The 17,525-nt window shown below is 40.7% G+C and overlaps 2 protein-coding genes across 6 annotated transcripts in view; one reads left to right on the forward strand and one right to left on the reverse strand.

Moving 5' to 3' along the window:
- Positions 1 to 17,525, forward strand: part of RhoGAP100F (Rho GTPase activating protein at 100F) — a 314,040-nt gene that overhangs the window by 117,147 nt on the left and 179,368 nt on the right. The window contains exon 1 of one of the 5 annotated variants that reach the window (XM_065223164.1): positions 6,140 to 6,678. The exons of the other annotated variants lie outside the window; for them this stretch is intronic. Coding sequence (XP_065079236.1) covers positions 6,631 to 6,678 — 48 coding nt within the window. The 5' untranslated portion in view covers positions 6,140 to 6,630. Of the gene's footprint in view, positions 1 to 6,139; positions 6,679 to 17,525 lie in introns of those variants that run through there. 5 annotated transcript variants of the gene reach the window in all.
- On the reverse strand, positions 16,537 to 17,135 carry LOC135702120 (uncharacterized). Its single transcript, XM_065223118.1, has 2 exons — positions 16,616 to 17,135; positions 16,537 to 16,547 (listed from the first exon to the last, which is right to left on the reverse strand). Exons 1-2 carry the CDS (start codon positions 17,094 to 17,096, stop codon positions 16,537 to 16,539), a joined length of 492 nt encoding a protein of 163 aa, XP_065079190.1. The 5' UTR covers positions 17,097 to 17,135.

Here is a 17,525-nt window from a genome sequence, read left to right on the forward strand (position 1 = left end):
TGTCCGAGTGAAGTGGGAACACTTCAGGAAGACTGGAGGAAATTTCCAAAACCTCACTCAGTGCCGTAAGTGCCAGGGATGGGGTCACGGAACTAAAAATTGCTACATGCCAGCTAAATGCATGAATTGTGGTGATTCCTCTCACGCAAAGGACGACTGTCCTGTGAAGGAAGATCCTAAGAAATTTAAATGTTCAAATTGTGGTGAAAACCACAAATCCAATTTTTGGGAATGTAAGACTCGCAAAGCGATCCTACAATCTCGTTCTAACCGACAGGTAGGAAACGCTCCACGTTTCCGACCAGGTACAAATTCCTCTGCTGTTAACAACGGTCAGCGAGGAACAAATTCTACATTCGTACCCGTAGGTACAAATATCACCCCTGCTTCAAATGTTTCATCTGTACCTACTCCCCTCGCTGCTAACAATGTTCAGCGAGTTAATGGAGCTACCTATGCTGCTATTGCAGCGGGTAGAAATCAAAATACTAACCAACGTTCTAACGGAAATTTTGATAATTTTGACTTAGGAAGCATTACTGCCTCTAAAATGGAATTTTTACAGAATTCATTAATTGACATGATTTCTGATATGCTTAAATCTAACTCCATGTTTGATGCTATTCAAACTGGAGTAAAATTTGCTAATAATATTGTCATGACTTTAAAATTCAGTAATGGATTTTAAAGCATTAAACATTTTTAATTGGAATGCTCGATCTCTTAAAGATAATGAAGACGAGCTATTTAACTTTTTAAGAGTTCATAACGTGCATATTGCCGTTATAACTGAAACGTTCCTTAAACCTGCCCATAAGGTTAAGAAGGACGCAAATTACTTGATTTATAGAAATGATCGTCTTGATGGACCCTGTGGTGGCGTTGCCATCATTATTCATAGACGAATCAAGCATAAAATTCTTTCTTCATTTGAAACCAAAGTTTTTGAAACTTTGGGAGTTTCTGTTGAAACAAAATTTGGACAACTTACGTTTATAGCTGCCTATTTGCCATTCCAATGCGTAGGCCAGCAAAAGAATTTTCTCAAGGGTGACCTCCAGAAACTTACCCGTCATAGGTCTAAATTCTTCATTATTGGTGATTTTAATGCAAAACACCGCTCATGGAATAATGCTCAAAGCAATTCCAATGGTAATATTCTGTTTGATGATTGTTCTGCAGGTTATTACACTATTCAATATCCAAACAGTCCAACATGCTTTTCTTCTGCAAGAAATCCCTCAACCATTGATTTGGTCTTAACTGATTCATGTCAACTTTGTAGCCAATTGGTTACCCATGCTGACTTCGGTTCTGATCACCTTCCAGTAACTTTTGAAATATCCCAAGAAATAACTTGTAATCCCAACAGCTCTATTTTTAATTACCATAGAGCTGATTGGGAGCAATATCGAACATTTATGGAATATAACTTCGATCCAAACATTCCTTTGCAAACCAAAGATGAAATTAATTATGCTCTTGAATCTCTGACTACTTCTATAGTTGAAGCAAGAGCTGCCTCAGTACCAAAATGCGAGGTTAAATTCGATTCAATTATAATAGACGATGATCTTCAGCTCTTGATCCGTCTTAAAAATGTCCGTAGGAGACAATTTCAAAGAACACGCGATCCTGCCATGAAAGTTATCTGGCGAGATTTGCAAAAACAAATTAAAAAGCGATTCTCTGCCCTGAGGAACAAAACTTTTGAAAATAATGTTTCTAAATTAGACCCGAGTTCCAAACCCTTTTGGAAACTCACAAAAATTTTGAAAAAACCTCAAAAGCCAATTCCAGCGCTTAAAGAAGGTGGTAAAATTTTGATCACAAATTTGGAAAAAGCTCAGAAACTTGCTAAGCAATTCGAGAGTTCCCATAATTTTAGTTTAGGTCTTACTAGTCCTATTGAGAATCAGGTTGCTCGGGATTTTCGGAATATTTTCTCTCGGGAAAATATTTTTGATGATTCCTGGGGGACTGATTTGGACGAAGTAAGGTCTATAACTAAAAAATTTCAAAATATGAAAGCTCCAGGTGATGATGGAATTTTCTATATCCTCATCAAAAAACTCCCAGAGAGTACCTTGTCTTTCTTGGTAAAATTATTTAACAGATGTTTCCATTTGGCATACTTTCCTGATAAATGGAAAAATGCAAAAGTTGTTCCAATTTTGAAGCCGGATAAAAATCCAGCTGAAGCTTCTAGCTACCGTCCAATAAGTTTGCTTTCTTCAATAAGTAAACTTTTTGAAAAGATAATTTTGAATAGAATGATGCTTCACATCAATACGAACTCAATTTTTGCAGATGAGCAGTTTGGATTTCGCCATGGGCATTCAACTACTCATCAACTCTTAAGAGTTAACAATTTAATTCGTTCAAACAAATCTGAAGGCCACTCAACTGGAGTTGCTCTTCTAGACATAGAAAAAGCATTCGACAGTGTTTGGCATGAAGGTTTGATTGCTAAATTGAAAAAGTTTAATTTTCCACTTTATATTATGAAATTAGTTCAAAATTATTTAACTGACAGAACTCTTCAAGTAAATTATCAAAATTCCAAATCTAATCGACTACCTGTTAGGGCAGGAGTTCCTCAGGGTAGCATTCTTGGGCCTATATTGTATAACATTTTCACTTCGGACCTCCCTGATTTGCCTCAGGGTTGCCACAAATCTTTGTTCGCTGATGACACAGGCATTTCCGCTAAAGGAAGAAGTCTTCGTGTTATTTGCAGCAGACTGCAGAAAAGTTTAGATATTTTCTCTTCTTATTTACAAAAATGGAAGATTTCTCCCAACGCTTCCAAAACTCAACTTATAATATTTCCACATAAGCCTAGAGCTTCGTTTTTGAAACCTAGTAGTAGTCACATAGTCACTATGAACGGAGTTCCAATTTCCTGGTCAAACCAAGTGAAATATCTTGGATTAATACTTGACCAAAAATTAACTTTTAAAGATCACATTGAGGGCATTCAAGCCAAATGTAACAAATATATAAAATGTTTGTATCCTCTTATAAACAGGAAATCCAAACTTTGCCTGACGAATAAACTTCTAATATTTAAACAAGTTTTTAGACCGGCCATGCTTTACGCTGTGCCAATATGGTCTAGTTGCTGCACTACCAGGAAAAAAGCACTTCAAAGGATTCAGAACAAAATTCTGAAAATGATTTTGAAGTTGCCTCCCTGGTACAGTACAACCGAAGTACATAGAATTTCGAATGTTGAGACTTTAGCACAAATGTCCAGCAAAATAATTAATAATTTCAGGCAAAAATCATTGCAATCCTCAATTGCATCGATTAATTCCCTTTATACTTAGATAAGATTTAGTTTTAGTTTTTAGTTTTAAGATATCAATTGTTATACTGACATGCAGGTTAAAAAACCTGTTTAAAATACTGAATTGCCAAGACATGAACAATGTAAAAACACTTAGATATATATCATAACAATTAAGGCTGGTACGTTACTGCAGTAACTGGAGCACCTAGGTTAAAATGAAATGTAATTTATTTTGAATTTGGAACAAATAAAGAGTTAAAAAAAAATAAAAAAAAAAAAAATTAAACTCAATCTCACCACAGTTTGGTGAGATTTGCAGATGGTGAGTTCTGTTAGCTTGATATTCCGAGCTGCGATATCATAGCTTGCAAAATCAACCGCAGATATTTGTTTGTTGATTTTTGTCTACGAAAATCAAGCCTGATCTTGGGCATTGGTGAGATTTGATTTTTTGATATTTTTCCAACACTGCCGCTGAGATAGATGGATTGATACAAATATTCACTTGTACACTAGCGCCGCGTTAACTTATCTGCTCAACGGCGCCGGTGATGTAGTGGTGGGCGTGATTACCTCTCACACCAGAAGGCCTAGGTTCAATCCCAGTCGGCGCCGCCGGGATGTTCTGAAGCATAATATCTCTGATCACGCCTTCCTTCGGAAGGGAAGTAAAGCCGTTGGTCCCCGGTTCATGAATTAATGAGTCGATAGGTAGGATCCAGGTGTGAGAGCTGCCTCCCTGGCATCGGTAGCATTGGTGCTCAGCACGGAAAACAAGATCGACGGAAGACAAATCAAGGGAAAAAAAAACTAATCTGCTCACCGTCCGAAAGGTATTGGTCACCTGAACAACTTTTCCCAAGACAGAAAGTTTCTGGATGGCCAGGATCTCGCGATATAGCATAAGCAGAAAATACTCATGCACACTAACGCCACGTAGTGAATACATGTTCAACTTGTCTGGCCACCATCCCAAAGGTTTCGGTCAAATGAACTACTTTGTCGAAAACAGCAATTTCCTAGGAGGCCATGATCTCAGTATATAGCTTATACAAATATTCCCTTGTACGCTAGCGCCGCGTAGTTTATGAATTATCAACTAAATTTCCTACCGTCCGTATTGTATTGGTCACCTGAACAACTTTTCTGAAGACTGATGGCCAGTATCTGAAGATATAGCTTAAGCAGCAAATACACATGCACAGTAGCGCCGCGTAGTGACAAAATTCAGAGCTGATGTCTACCAACCATAAGGCCTTAATCAACTGAACAACTTTGCCCAAGACAGTAACCTTCTATGTGTGCAGGATCACGAGTTATTCCATGTTGGAACCAATTAAGTCAAATCCCAGATAGTTAGTGAATTCCATATACATATGTGGTTCGTATGAAGCGCACTCTTGGAGGGCGTGTTAAGAGCCATTCAGCATTACTTAAATTGGTTTTAAAGGCCATTTTTTTCCTTGGTTTGATTTTTCGCATTTCAGACCGTTAGAACGATTTAATGTTTTGATGTTTTAAGTATTTTCATGTCGTTATACGTTTCAAGGATATGTTGGGATTGTTAGGCCTTTTCAGTGATCTCAAGGGTCATTTTGGCCTTACTATATCGGTCTTCAATATAAATGGATCGCGAGTTTAGGCAATTTCTCAAAGTGGATCGCAATCAACGCACGTTGGAGTCAGATATCCGAAGAAATCACACTCAGCTATTCTATTTCCTCGGAACAACAAGGCAGCAAACTCAGAATGTGTTGATTTCTTGGAAATCTTCCCCAACCGACAGACAATTGATTTCAATCCGTATTTAAATCCCTCCCGACAACAACCTATTAATTGAAATACAATCCTTCCGGGTAATTCATTATCGTTGGTAATCATTGAAGGCGTTCCACCGTCCGCCACCCCCCCTTCTCGCGTGCTTCCAATTGACAACTGTGTCTGTCTATTTATAGAGCTAAAAAAAATCTGCCCGATTGTTCCCCCGTGACCAAAACCAACTGACCGACCGTTCAACTAGTTTTCGACTCCCGTCGTCGTCGTCGTCGTCGTGTCGAGTGATGTCCTTCGCAAAGCTCATCCTCAGGGGGAGTCGGTTCGAGTCGTATAGTAAATGAAGAATTCTTTCAAGCTTACTGCCTCCGACGACTGACTAAGTATTGGTGCGGAGCTGTCATCGTGGTAGGCGACGTGTAGTAGTAGTACCAGAGTAGTAACGGACGGGGAGACCACCGCCATTGCTTGGAGTGCTTCGTGTGCGTGTGCGTTTTATGTTTGGGGGTGGTGGTAGAAGAGGATTCCATGAACGAAACCCCCTCCCAGGTTTCAAGGCAGCAGCAGCAGTAGCAGTAGCAGTGTAGAGTGTCCTGTGTGTCGGAGTTTGCGCTCTGGCATGCTCTCGTCAGGTCGCGTACCAACACAAGCGACCGGATCGGTACGAACGGGAAAAATTCTTAACTCATTTCGGAAGGAAGGTGGTACTAGAATACAAGCGCCACCACCGTACTCACACTCTGACGGCGCTGTCAGTGTCAGTGGCAGTAACTTGTTAGGTGGTCACAAGATTCAACATAAAACAACAATTGGAATTGACTTGGTTTTTGGTGGCGGAGAGAAAGAGACCGATGAAGGACGGGTGGGTGGTATGGCAGTACTAGATCGCTGGGAAAACCCGATTCGGGGTGAGTGACGAAAATTAGCCTCTGCTCCTCGTTCGCAATACTCGATGGGTCTAGAACTCTAGAATCCGTGTTCGCTCTGGCAGTCGCGCGTGAATCTCCCTTTCGGTTTCTTCGTCGAGGTTTGGAGCGTTCCGTGGCGAAGTCTGCAGGACACGGAGCAGCTCAGTTTTTCGGATACTTCCTTCAAGACGGACTGGGAAAGAAGCGCCATATTTGTGTGGCCTCGTCGTTCATTCGATCGTTCGCTCGTTGTCCGTGGTCGCGTAGTTCCACAGGAGTCCTACCATTTCGAAGAAGGAAGAACTGGAACACCACCAATCTCAGGGGAAAAAAAAATGTGTGAAAGAGTAGCGGAGAGTTCTTGATTGTGCGGAAAATTTACCACGGAAAGAGGAGTATTTTCGACAGAGTGCCAAATTACGAGCAAAGAGGAAATTTGCCAGTGCTATTGAATTGTGATAAAATCTGTAGAAGCAATTTCGGATTGGGAGATCAGTTCCAAATTGCAGCAAATGTGATCCCCAAGGCCAACGCAGGTCCAGTGCGAATGTGATTGTGATTATCGGAAGCATATCAAATGTAGTATTATCCCCCTCCCACGCAATCAAACTCTCTCAACTAAGGAGAAAGTTCAGTGTCAATCATTTTGCTCAAATGTGTGACAGCGAAAATACAGGGTGCTTTTTTATCAGGAGTAGTAAGGTGAGCACAACAACTGAAAGAAAAAAGGATTACCAGCAGAAAATTTTTCACGGTGATTTCCCATTCGCAGAAGAAAAATCATTAAAATGGCTTGCTCTCGTCCGCCTACCCACCGTCACCCGTGCGCGCACACACACGTGCTCTTCCTCCTCCTACTCCTTCTCCTTTTGGGTTCAATGTGGTTCTCACATCGTGTGTTGCTTCCAGTCAGTTGAAAGGACGACGACGACGACGACGAACGAATCCAACAAGGGTCTCTCCAGTGAGCCATAAATGAGTTTGTTCCTTCCGCTCTGCTTCGATCCGCTCCGGTTCTCCTTCGTCTCGTTTCCATTGATCCCGTGGAGTTTCCCACAGGCCCACTCCACACTGCATCTCACAGTGAACGTGCTCCGTTAACCTTCCGTCTGCCGCACCCGCACTCGCATGGGGGTTCAAATTTGAAAGGATACGGACATTCGGTTTTTTTTTTCTTTCTCCATATCTATAAGTATCTCTTGCTTACTGGGCTGACAGGGTTGCCAGGCCGAATGGAATGGATTCCATTGTTTTCTAGATTGATGAATGCCATATCGTTCGGCTCCGTTATGTTGCTCGAAGATTGAGCCGATCGAGAACCTCGGTGACATGGATTCATTGGTGGGTCGCAAGCAGCTCGTTAATTTGGGTTTATTTTACTGTTGACCAGAGGTTTTGAAAGTTTATTAAAATATTATATAACATTGAATACTCAAATCACCTGTACGATACAAATATAGTCAAAACGAAAAATCTGTACTGTCAAATTTTAACCAAATTTAAATTCATTCAAGTCCTTAAAAAATATCGGCAGCTACATTGTCTTTCATTAACAGTCAGAGTGCCAGCAGTGCTGTCATTGTAAATCGTAATCGTAAATCGTCCAGCAGATGGAAATGATGTTAAAATGATAATGACGTTTTGCTACCTGTCAAATTGCATTAATTGGGTTCTTTAATTTTGAAAATTATATCTGTTTTTATATATCATCTGAAAGAACTTTGTTTTCTGAGTACAGTGATATTTTTTTCGAACCCACACACTTTCATCTCGATTTTTAAATCAAGATTTAAAGCAAAATAAACTTCACTGTTTGACACTAAACTGACAAACTGACAGCTCGCTCCCATACAAAGTGACACCGAGGGGTGCTAATAAGGCGATTTTTGCAAATGTAATCGTGCTTATTTAAAATAGTTCGAGTGTACCAAAATTGATGAAATTTTGGGTTTGGGTTCCATTTTTAATGCAGATTACGAATATGCATTTACCTCAATATCCTTAAAGAACCCAATTGCTTATTCACGGCTTGACCTTCATACGTTATTCTCTTTATTGCTACACGCAAACGTCTCATATAAGGGTTGAATCTTTTCATTCATTTTGAAGATTTGTCTTAATTTGAAACATTTGAATTCTGTGAAGAAGTATTTCTGATCTTCATAATAATACTGAATAAACCTTTTATTGAAATCATATTGAAAATCCATGGATATCAACTAAGATTTATAAAATATATACAAAGGTTCCGTAATTCAATTTCACAACTCAATTAAAGCTCCCTGAACTTCTTTCCAATCCATTTAACTTATCCCGGAGCTCTCTAATTATTTTTTTAAAGAACTGTGAATTGCTGGAAAGTTACGCTCAATTCTACGAAGTTTTCTGATCTTGTACGATTTGTTTATAGATTACACAAACTACAACTGAGTTTTTAGCAAGATGGCTGAACTTGTAAATATTTCCTATGTTGCCATTTTCTAGATAGCTATGAAGTCCAATAAACTTATCTGAAATTGGATGAACTTCTTTGAAGTTCCCAAAGCTCCCTGAGGTTCCCTAGTCTTCGTTTCCTAAATTTCTCTGATGTTCCATGAAAACGCCTAAGGTTCTTTGATCGTCTGTAAGGTTTCTTTGACGTCCCTCAATTTTTTTTAGGGTACCTGCATTAATCTGAGGTCTTTCTTGCATTCTCTTGATTATGTACTATGAAGTTTACTTCCCAAGTAACATTACAGGTTTTATAGCATTCTACAAGTCTAAATCATGGTCTGCAGAACCCTCATAAAACCAAAATTATTACTTGGGTTACCTTCTCTGATTTTAACTACTCTGAGATTCCCAGAGCTCGCCTGGTTTTCCCTGAAGTATTCTTCCAGAATTTTTCCTGAAATTCCTTAAGCTTTCTGAAGTTCGTTGAACGTCCCTCAGGTTTCTAAAGCTTCTCTGAGGTTCCCTCAATTTTTCTGAGAGTCCCTGAACTCCTTTGAATCGTCTACTCTGAAGCTCACTTAACTGCTCTGAAATTCGTTGAACTTCTCTGAGGTTCCCAGCCCTGATCATTCTGAGTTTCCTGAATTTATGTGATGTTTCCTACACCCTTCTGAGGTTCTCCAAGCGACTGTAAGGTTTATTTAGCTTCTCTTAGGTTCTCTATTTTTTCAGAGGACCCATGAGCCATGATACTTCGTACGTCTTTATATCATATTTCAGACTACTCTGAAGTTCACTTAACTTCGCTGAAAATTGTTGAACTTCGATGAGGTTCCCAGAGCTTCGTTGATATTCCCAGTATTAAACCAGCCGAGCTTGAGCTTGAGCTTGATTGACCGTCCACGGTTGCTACTCTGTTACTGCCAGATCAGCTGTAATTACACAGAGAACCAATAGACGATGCTTGGGACTAGCAATCATCCTCAATGTGTAAAAACTGGTGATCTTAAATTAGGCAATACCAGCGCCGGCCGCGCCCGAACACAGGTCATGAAAGGAATGGGAAGGATTGTGTTGACATGACACTCGCTTTGATGGAAGCCGAGAACACCTCTGCACTTCCACGAGGAATCACTGGGATGTTGGATAAGAGGGTTGGGTTTGCAGCAGGGTTCGTTTTGGTAAACGATAAGCTGAATTGATGTCTTAACGATCATATAACGCGAAGGAGCTTGGGATTAAACCCACGATCTTCTGCTCAGTAAGCAAAAACGTTTGCCACTAGGCAGACGAGCACCTTTTTAATCACCGAGTTGCTGTTATTACCATGTAGTCATATTAACAAATAAAACGATTGACGAATCTTGAATGTGGATGGGCCTGAGATTAGACTCATGATGTTCTGCTCAGTTAGCAAAAATGGTTGCTCTAAGGCCACTGAGCCCCTCATATCACATAATACCGTTGCTCAAATTTGTGTATCCATTTAAACCCGGAACCAACGACAACGAGTTTCGCAAAATACACGATACACAAGCAATTTTACCATAAATCTTTCTGATATGTAAGGACCTGGGACCGCGTTTTTCTGCTCAGTAAGCAGGCCACTGTAACCGACGATCTTTCAAATCCGAAAACTAAAAACTACGAAAAAGTACTTAGGCCTTCATTAAGTTCCACTTTCACGCGACGTTCAATGACAGGGTCCTATCCAGGATTACATCTGAAAAATCCAAATCTGGCCAACGCCCACCCTAAACCTAAACCTGTTCTAATCCACCTGAAATGACTAACGAATGGAAGACTTTGACTACCCAGCCATGCAATAGTCTCATTCCGTGCCTTATGGCAACTTGATGATTCTATTGCGCTCATCTTTTGGCACCACCCAGGGAAGACTTGGTCCTGTACCCAATGCTTAACTTATCTCCATTCCACTCAGCTACTAGCAATTTCTTGTGATATAGTGGGCGGAATATTATTATATGAGACAATTCAATGCAGACGTCTTTCCAAATTTGGCAGATCGACAGGTAATCGGTGAGTTACCACGATAGTTGCTATTCAACAACTCGACAACGTCCCATCGTCAACGCCTGCTATGAGAATTTCCCATTGCAAACGCCAACGAAATGACGTCATCGAGCTATCGATCAACTACCCTGGTTACCGCCTGGTACCTTATAGCACGATGCTAGGAGGCGAACCGGAAGAATCGATGAGCTACCTCTCCCCTTCCCAGTATTAAACCAGCCGATGGCTGAAAGTCTCTTTAATAGAGAAATAAAGAAGAAGATATTCCCAGAAGATCTCTTTTTGAATTTCTTTACAGTTCCCTGTGCTTCTCTGAGGTTCTCTGAACATCCTAAAAAATTTTTTAGGTTCCCTAATTTTTTATGATTTTTCCTAAGCTCTTCTGAGATACCATAAGTCTGTCTGCCATCAACTAGACTACTTTAAACCTCACTTAACTTCTATGGAATTCGTTGAACTTCTCTGAGGTTCCCAAAACTCATCTGATTTTCTTTGATGTTCCCTGGTCTTCTTCAAGGTTTTCTGATCGTCTTTAAGGTTTGTAAAGTTTCTCTGAGGCTTCCTTAATTTCAGAGGTACCACAAGGCTTTCTACCATTCTCTAGACTGCTATGAATTTCTCTAATCTTCTCTGAAATCTGATGAACTTCTCTGACGTTCCCAGAGCTCTTCTGGTATTCCCTGAACTTCTATTCCTAAATTTATTTGAAGTTCCCTGAGCTTCCCGAAGTTCTCTGTACGTCTATATGGTTTCTTAAGCTGCTCGGAACTTTCCTATTTTTTTCTAAGGATCTCTGAATTCTTCTAAGTTCTCCAGATATACTTTGAAAATTCTGAAGTTTCTTTGCGGTTTTCTAGTTTTTTTTGGAAAAGTATATGAACTTTTCATATCAACCATGATCTTGAAAAAGGTTCGTTTTAATGTCTTTGAAGATCTTCTAAGGTACTCCTTCTATCCTCTGATCATCTCTGAAGAACTCCTAATCATCTCTGATCTCTTTGATGCTTTACAGTCTACGATAAAGTTGCTGAACTCTTCTTCTAATTTCTCCTGATGATCTGTACAGTTTCTCAAGATTTTTCGAGGTTTTCTACATGTTTGGGAAAAAATTTATAACAACCATGAAGCCTGCTAAACTTCTCTGAAATTTGCTAAACTTCTCTGAAGTTTGCTCAACTCTATCATTCGTTGATCTTATTTGAAGTTGTTTCAATTTATATAAAGATCCTGGAACTCCAATGATTGGCCCCTGAATGCTTTTCTTCTATTTCCTTTATTTAACGTCGGTCTCTGTTCCGCAATCTAGTGCCAATCACCGACGGACATCGATTGCCATCCATTGACGGCAACCGAATGTGCAGGAAGGCAGCTTCCACACCTGCGTAGGATATCGCACCCATTCACAACACACATGGGCCGGGACCAACGGCTTTACTTCCCTTCCAAAAGAAGAAGTGACCAGAGATTTGTATGCCTCAGAAAAAATCCCACCGACCTCTGGGATTGAACCCAGACCCATTGGGGTGTTCGAAAGCAGTCACGCTTACCACTACACCACCGTCGCCGGCTTCCCTGAATGCTTTGAGGTTACCTGAGTATCTTTGAGCGTCCCTGAACTAATCTGCAGTATCTTTAATGTCACTCTAGTACTGTAAACTTTTCGGATGATCCATGAATTTCTTTATTGTAGCCTACATTTTTCTGAAACTCGCTGCTATTTTCGGATCTTCTGTTTCAAAGTTTCTCAGGGGTTGCCTTGATTTGTCTTGAAATTCTCTGAACTTCTTTAAAATTACCTTGAATTGTTTTACTAAACTTCGTTAAGGTTCTCTAAATCTCTTTAGAATTCACTCTGAAGATCTCTCAACCTTCTCTGATGTTCCCTGAGACATTCTTAGGTTCCCGGTCACTTTTTAATGTCCCTAAGCTACTACCATGTACTCGGAAATTTGCTGCAGTTTACTAAAAGTCGCCCATAAGCATAAACGCATAAGCATAAGCCCAATAGCAAAAAAAAAAAAAATACATAAACTATTTTGAGTTTCTCAGACAATAAGAACGTTTCTGGAGTTGTCGAAGATTTCCTGAGTCTCCTATGTTCCGGAAATTTGACCAAGATCTCAGAACATCATGTTGTTCTAAAATATTTCCATTTACTAAAACTCCCTGAATTCCACGAAATTCTTGAAAATCGAGCTAAGCTTCACATAGTTCCTTGCTCTTCAAAGAAGTTTCTCGAGTTTCCTTGTATTCGCTCAACTTGTTCAAAAATCGCCGAACTACTATTAAATCGGCCCATCATCTTTTACTCGAGCCATCTTCCCTCTTGTTTAACAGCCAAATACCGTTTCTGCTTGAAATCCTTCATGTCAATTGCAGTTCCACCTTTTTATTCAGAATATGCTTCACAATTGACGAGTATTCCTCAATTTGCCTTAGCTCCGGAGTATTGTCCACCTCCTTGGGAACCACTGTGACGCCATTTTCGCTGTACCACTGTTTGGTGGAATTTGAGTAGTGGCAGCTTGCCAAGTCCGGCCAGAATAGGCAATCCACCTCATGGTGCTCCAGAAAAGGCAGAAGTATTATAGAGGTAACTCTAAGACCAAAAGGTCCCGAAGAAACGTGCTCAACTTTTTGGCTCAGCTCTGGTACTATCTTCGGTCCCAAGCTAATCGATGCACCCTTCGAAACATAGGAAAATCTACGAACCCCTCATTTTATCTGTCAAACTTTCATAGCGAATCAAAACAAACATTGTGTAGTACTAAAATTTTGACTAGAATGGGGTACGTTAATCGATTTGCTTGGGACCAATAGGCTAGTCAAATAGTGAGCCAATTTAAAATCGTCAGCTTCCATCGGTTGGTAGTATCCTCCGTAGACACTCGTTCTGGTAAATTTTTCTTGTTCACGGTCCCAGAAGTAACGAAAGTTTTGCTTTTTACACAACTGCAAATTGCTTGCCAGACAAGGAGCTTTTTGAGGAATTGCGGCTTCTTTTTGATTTTACATTCTTCCGGGACTCAAAAACTGTCAGGAGCGGATAGACCGGGATTTTCATTTCGAGCGTGCAGGATCGAATTGCGACGTTATAGCTCCGGTAAAGCCATGATGTAAACAAATGAACTTATCCCGACAACCAATGCCTCCTGTGATTCTATACACTCTTAGCTTGCTTCAGTGAAATTTTTAAAATTTAACTCAAAAAATGCCTTCATGGCATCGTTTTTAATGCGTCCGGATTTTTTTTCGTGTTCAACCTTTATTCCATCTCAAATTTTTGATGAAGCTCTACTACATAACTTGGATTTCTATTACGTTCACAGGATTTCTATGAAGTTCGCCGAGCTTTTACACTAATAGCTAATCTCTTATAAAATTTGTAGTACTTCTAGAAAATCTCCAGAACTTCTATGCAGTTCCTGAAGTTCTGAAAAGTTTTCTTCTTCTTATTCTTATTCTTCGCATTTCAAGCTTATTGCATATCGTATGTTAGCTTATTGCGTGCTCCCAACTTAGTGTTCGAGATGCACTTCCACAGTTATTAATTGAGAGCTTTCGATGCCTGTACCATTTTTGCATTGGTATAATTGTGTGGTAAGTCCAATCATACTTCTATGCCCAGGGAAGTCGAGAAATTTTCCAACCCGAAACATAGCTAGACCGGCCCGGGAATCGAACCCAGCCACCTCCAGCATGGTCTTGCTTTGTAGCTGCGCCTTCACCGACTGAGCTAAGGGAGGCCCCAGTGTGTTCTAAGGTGCTATGAAATTTCTGAAGATTTATGAGGTTTCTTGAAGTTATATTACATTCCCAAAACTTTTAAAAAGATTCCCACCAATCTTCGAGGTTCCCTGAAATCCATTTTTCAGTCAAAGCTTCTACGAATTTCCATTTATTTCGAAGAAGGTCTCTGAACTTCTGTAAAAACTCAGTTTGTACATCTTGTACATCTTTTGCCATGACCCCTTCTAGTACAACATTCTAGTTACGCCTGTGCATGCGCCCTCTTTCATGATATAGAATATAGAAAATATATAGATGCTTGTAAATACAATTTGGTTCCCGCTAGTTGACACTGGGGGATTGGTTTGAACGGTTGCTGGACACATGATCGAAAGGACAAAAGGTCGAATGGACACAAGGTCAAAGGTACAAAATGCCGAAGGGACACAAGGTCGAATGATGCGAAGAGGGACAAAAGGTTGAATGGACAAATCGTCGAATTGAAAAATGGTCAAATGATTCAAAAAGATACAAAACAGCGGAATATATAACAAAAGGTCGAAGGACAAAAGGTCGAAGGATAAAATGTCAAAGGACAAAATGTTGAAGGACAAAAGGTCGAATGGATAGTGGGGGGAATAACGAGTCGAATGGACAATGGTCGAAAGTCAAAACGTCGAGTGACAAAAGGTCGATTGGCAAAAGATCGAATGATGCAAGGGGAAACAAATCTAGATAAAACTGGAATTAGGGCGTAACAGCTTTTGTAAACAATGACTACTCGTGATGATTTCTCGAAAGCCATGGTTCTCCCTGGCAAATCGACATCACCATCGAGTATAGGAAGACTTCTCCTACCCGATGGATATGATGGTTTGTGTAGGCGTGCCTTAAATATCGAGAAATCAACGAGATAAGTCATTGTTTGCAAAGGCTGTTACGCCCTAATTCCAGCTCTATATAGAAATAGTCGAATGATGAGATTGAGGACAAAACGTCGAATGGACAAATGGTCGAATGGTCCAAAAAGGGACAAACGATCGAATGATGATATGGAGGACAAAAAGTCGAATGGTCCAAAAAGGGACAAAAGGTCGGAAACTATAACAAAAGGTTCGAAAGACAAAAAGTCAAATGACAAAAGGTCGAAAGACGAAAGGTCGAAGGACGAAAGGTCGAAGGACGAAAGGTCGAAGGACGAAAGGTCGAAGGACAAAAGTTCGAATGTTAACGGCGCTGGTGGTGTGAAAACGTGACTGCCTATCACTCCAAAGGGTTTGAGCACAATCCCAGTCGGCGCCGTCGGGATTATCTGAGGGAAGTAAAGCTGTTGGTCCCCGGTCCATAAGTAGATAGCTGATAGGTATTAATGAAATGATCCAGAAAGCTCAGTTTTCGATGTTTAGCTATTAGATAAATTGACAGTTGTACCAACAATCAATACGAAACTAACGATTTTAAATTGGCTCACCACTTTAGTAGCCTATTGGTCCCAAGCAACGATTAACGAACCCTATTCTAGTTGAAATTCTATTACTACACTATGTTTGTTTTGATTCGCTATGAAAGTTTGACAGATAACATCAGGGGTGTGTGGATTCATGCAGAACATGCAGGGGTGAGTGAAATAAATTGGGACTGCTTGGGACCGTTGTTCTGGTACTGAGTGAGCCAAAAATAATAATGATTTTCTTCGGGACCCAGTGGTCTTAGAGTTACCTCTATGGTTGTACCATAGAGGTAACTCTAAGACCAGAAGGTCTTGAAGAAACGTGCTCAACTTTTTGGCTCAGCTCTGGTACTATCTTCGGTCCCAAGCTAATTGATGCACTCCTCGAAACATGGGAAAATCCACGAGCCCCTCATTTTATCTGTCAAACTTTCATAACGAATCAAAACAAACATAGTGTAGTACTAGAATTTCGACTAGAATGGGTACGTTAATCGATTTGCTTGGGACCAATAGGCTAGTCAAGTAGTTTCGTATTGATTGTTGGTTGTACATGCGGTACACGGTCCACCAAAACAATTCTAAATTGAGAAGGATTCACTTTTTCTCCACGCTATTCTGATTCTACCCAGAGACTAAGTTGATGGTACCCATTCTTATGTGCAGTAAGGAGTTGTCAAAATCTGGGTAAACCAGTGTTGTTATGATGACTAGAATCTACTCAGATTCTGAGTAAATGGTTCTAATCGCATGTTTCTCAAATTTAGAACAAAACTGCATATTAACGGGGTTCATTTTTTATTTGAACTTCTAGTAACCCTATGACATCAGACATTAGAATTTCTGGTAGCGTTATTTGCTGTTTTGTTTGGATTTTGCGTTCCATTTCACTTTACTCTATTCCATGTGCTAGATTACGTTTGAGCTAGTTTTAGATTGCACGGCGTGCAGATTAAGGGAGCTAGAACAAAAATCTTGAGACTTGAGACGCACCAGACGCAGCTGACGCAGCAGACGAGGCGAGGCTGGCAACATTGGCCGTAGCGGTATTCAGTTCGTTGATCAGCGTCGACGGGACAGAGCTTCCGGCGGCCACGACCTGGCTGACGATGGAGTTCAAGTTGTTGATGGCACCCGACAGCTGAGACGTCAAACCGCTAAGCTGGGACGACAATCCGGAGGTGAGTCCTGCTCTGAGAACACTGCTCAGAGTCGATTGGACAGTGGCGGCAGCGGCTTGGGCTTGAGCCAGGGCCGCGGTTAAGGCAGCATTTCCACTGCTAATGGCACTGGTAAGAGCTGTGTTGATTTGGCTGACTAGGCCTGTTAGCGTTGAGAGGGTGCTCTGCACAGTGCTCAGCAATCCGGACACGGTACCCGATAGCAGGCCGGTTAGACCACTCAGCAATTGCGGCTCGGCAACGGTGACGCCCAACAGGCACAGGCCCAATCCAACGATCAGCAGAGTCTTCATCTTGAGAGTTTGGTATTGAAGCTTTGGTTACACAACTTGAACTGCCTGATGGTTCTATCGATCGCCCTATTTATATCGAATGAATGTGCGATCATTCTAGAAATGGAGCATTCTGTTTGCCAGTGTCGAAATTTGTCCCGACATCATTCAAAGGGAACCATTGTTACAGTTTCAGATGTATTCTTCCTGAAATGGGAACGCGACCTTACATTTCAGTTGACAGCTGCGTGCGTGCTCTGACGTCATGCAGTTGCGAAAACGTGTTCATAATTCGAATTTCAGTTCAACAAAACATCTTTTGAAATGATTCAAGGCTAAAATGCCTAAAATCCTTTGTCGGTGGAATCGGAGTCTCCGATCCTTCTCGGTATAGGTCACTATTCCGACTTTGTAGTAGTATAATTTTTCTCGGCATCCATCACCAAACCT

This window comes from Ochlerotatus camptorhynchus, unplaced genomic scaffold, assembly GCF_037179485.1.
Source record: "Ochlerotatus camptorhynchus isolate MF236.1 unplaced genomic scaffold, CSIRO-AGI_Acam_v1.1 ptg000185l, whole genome shotgun sequence".
Classification (NCBI taxonomy): Eukaryota; Metazoa; Arthropoda; class Insecta; order Diptera; family Culicidae; genus Ochlerotatus; species Ochlerotatus camptorhynchus.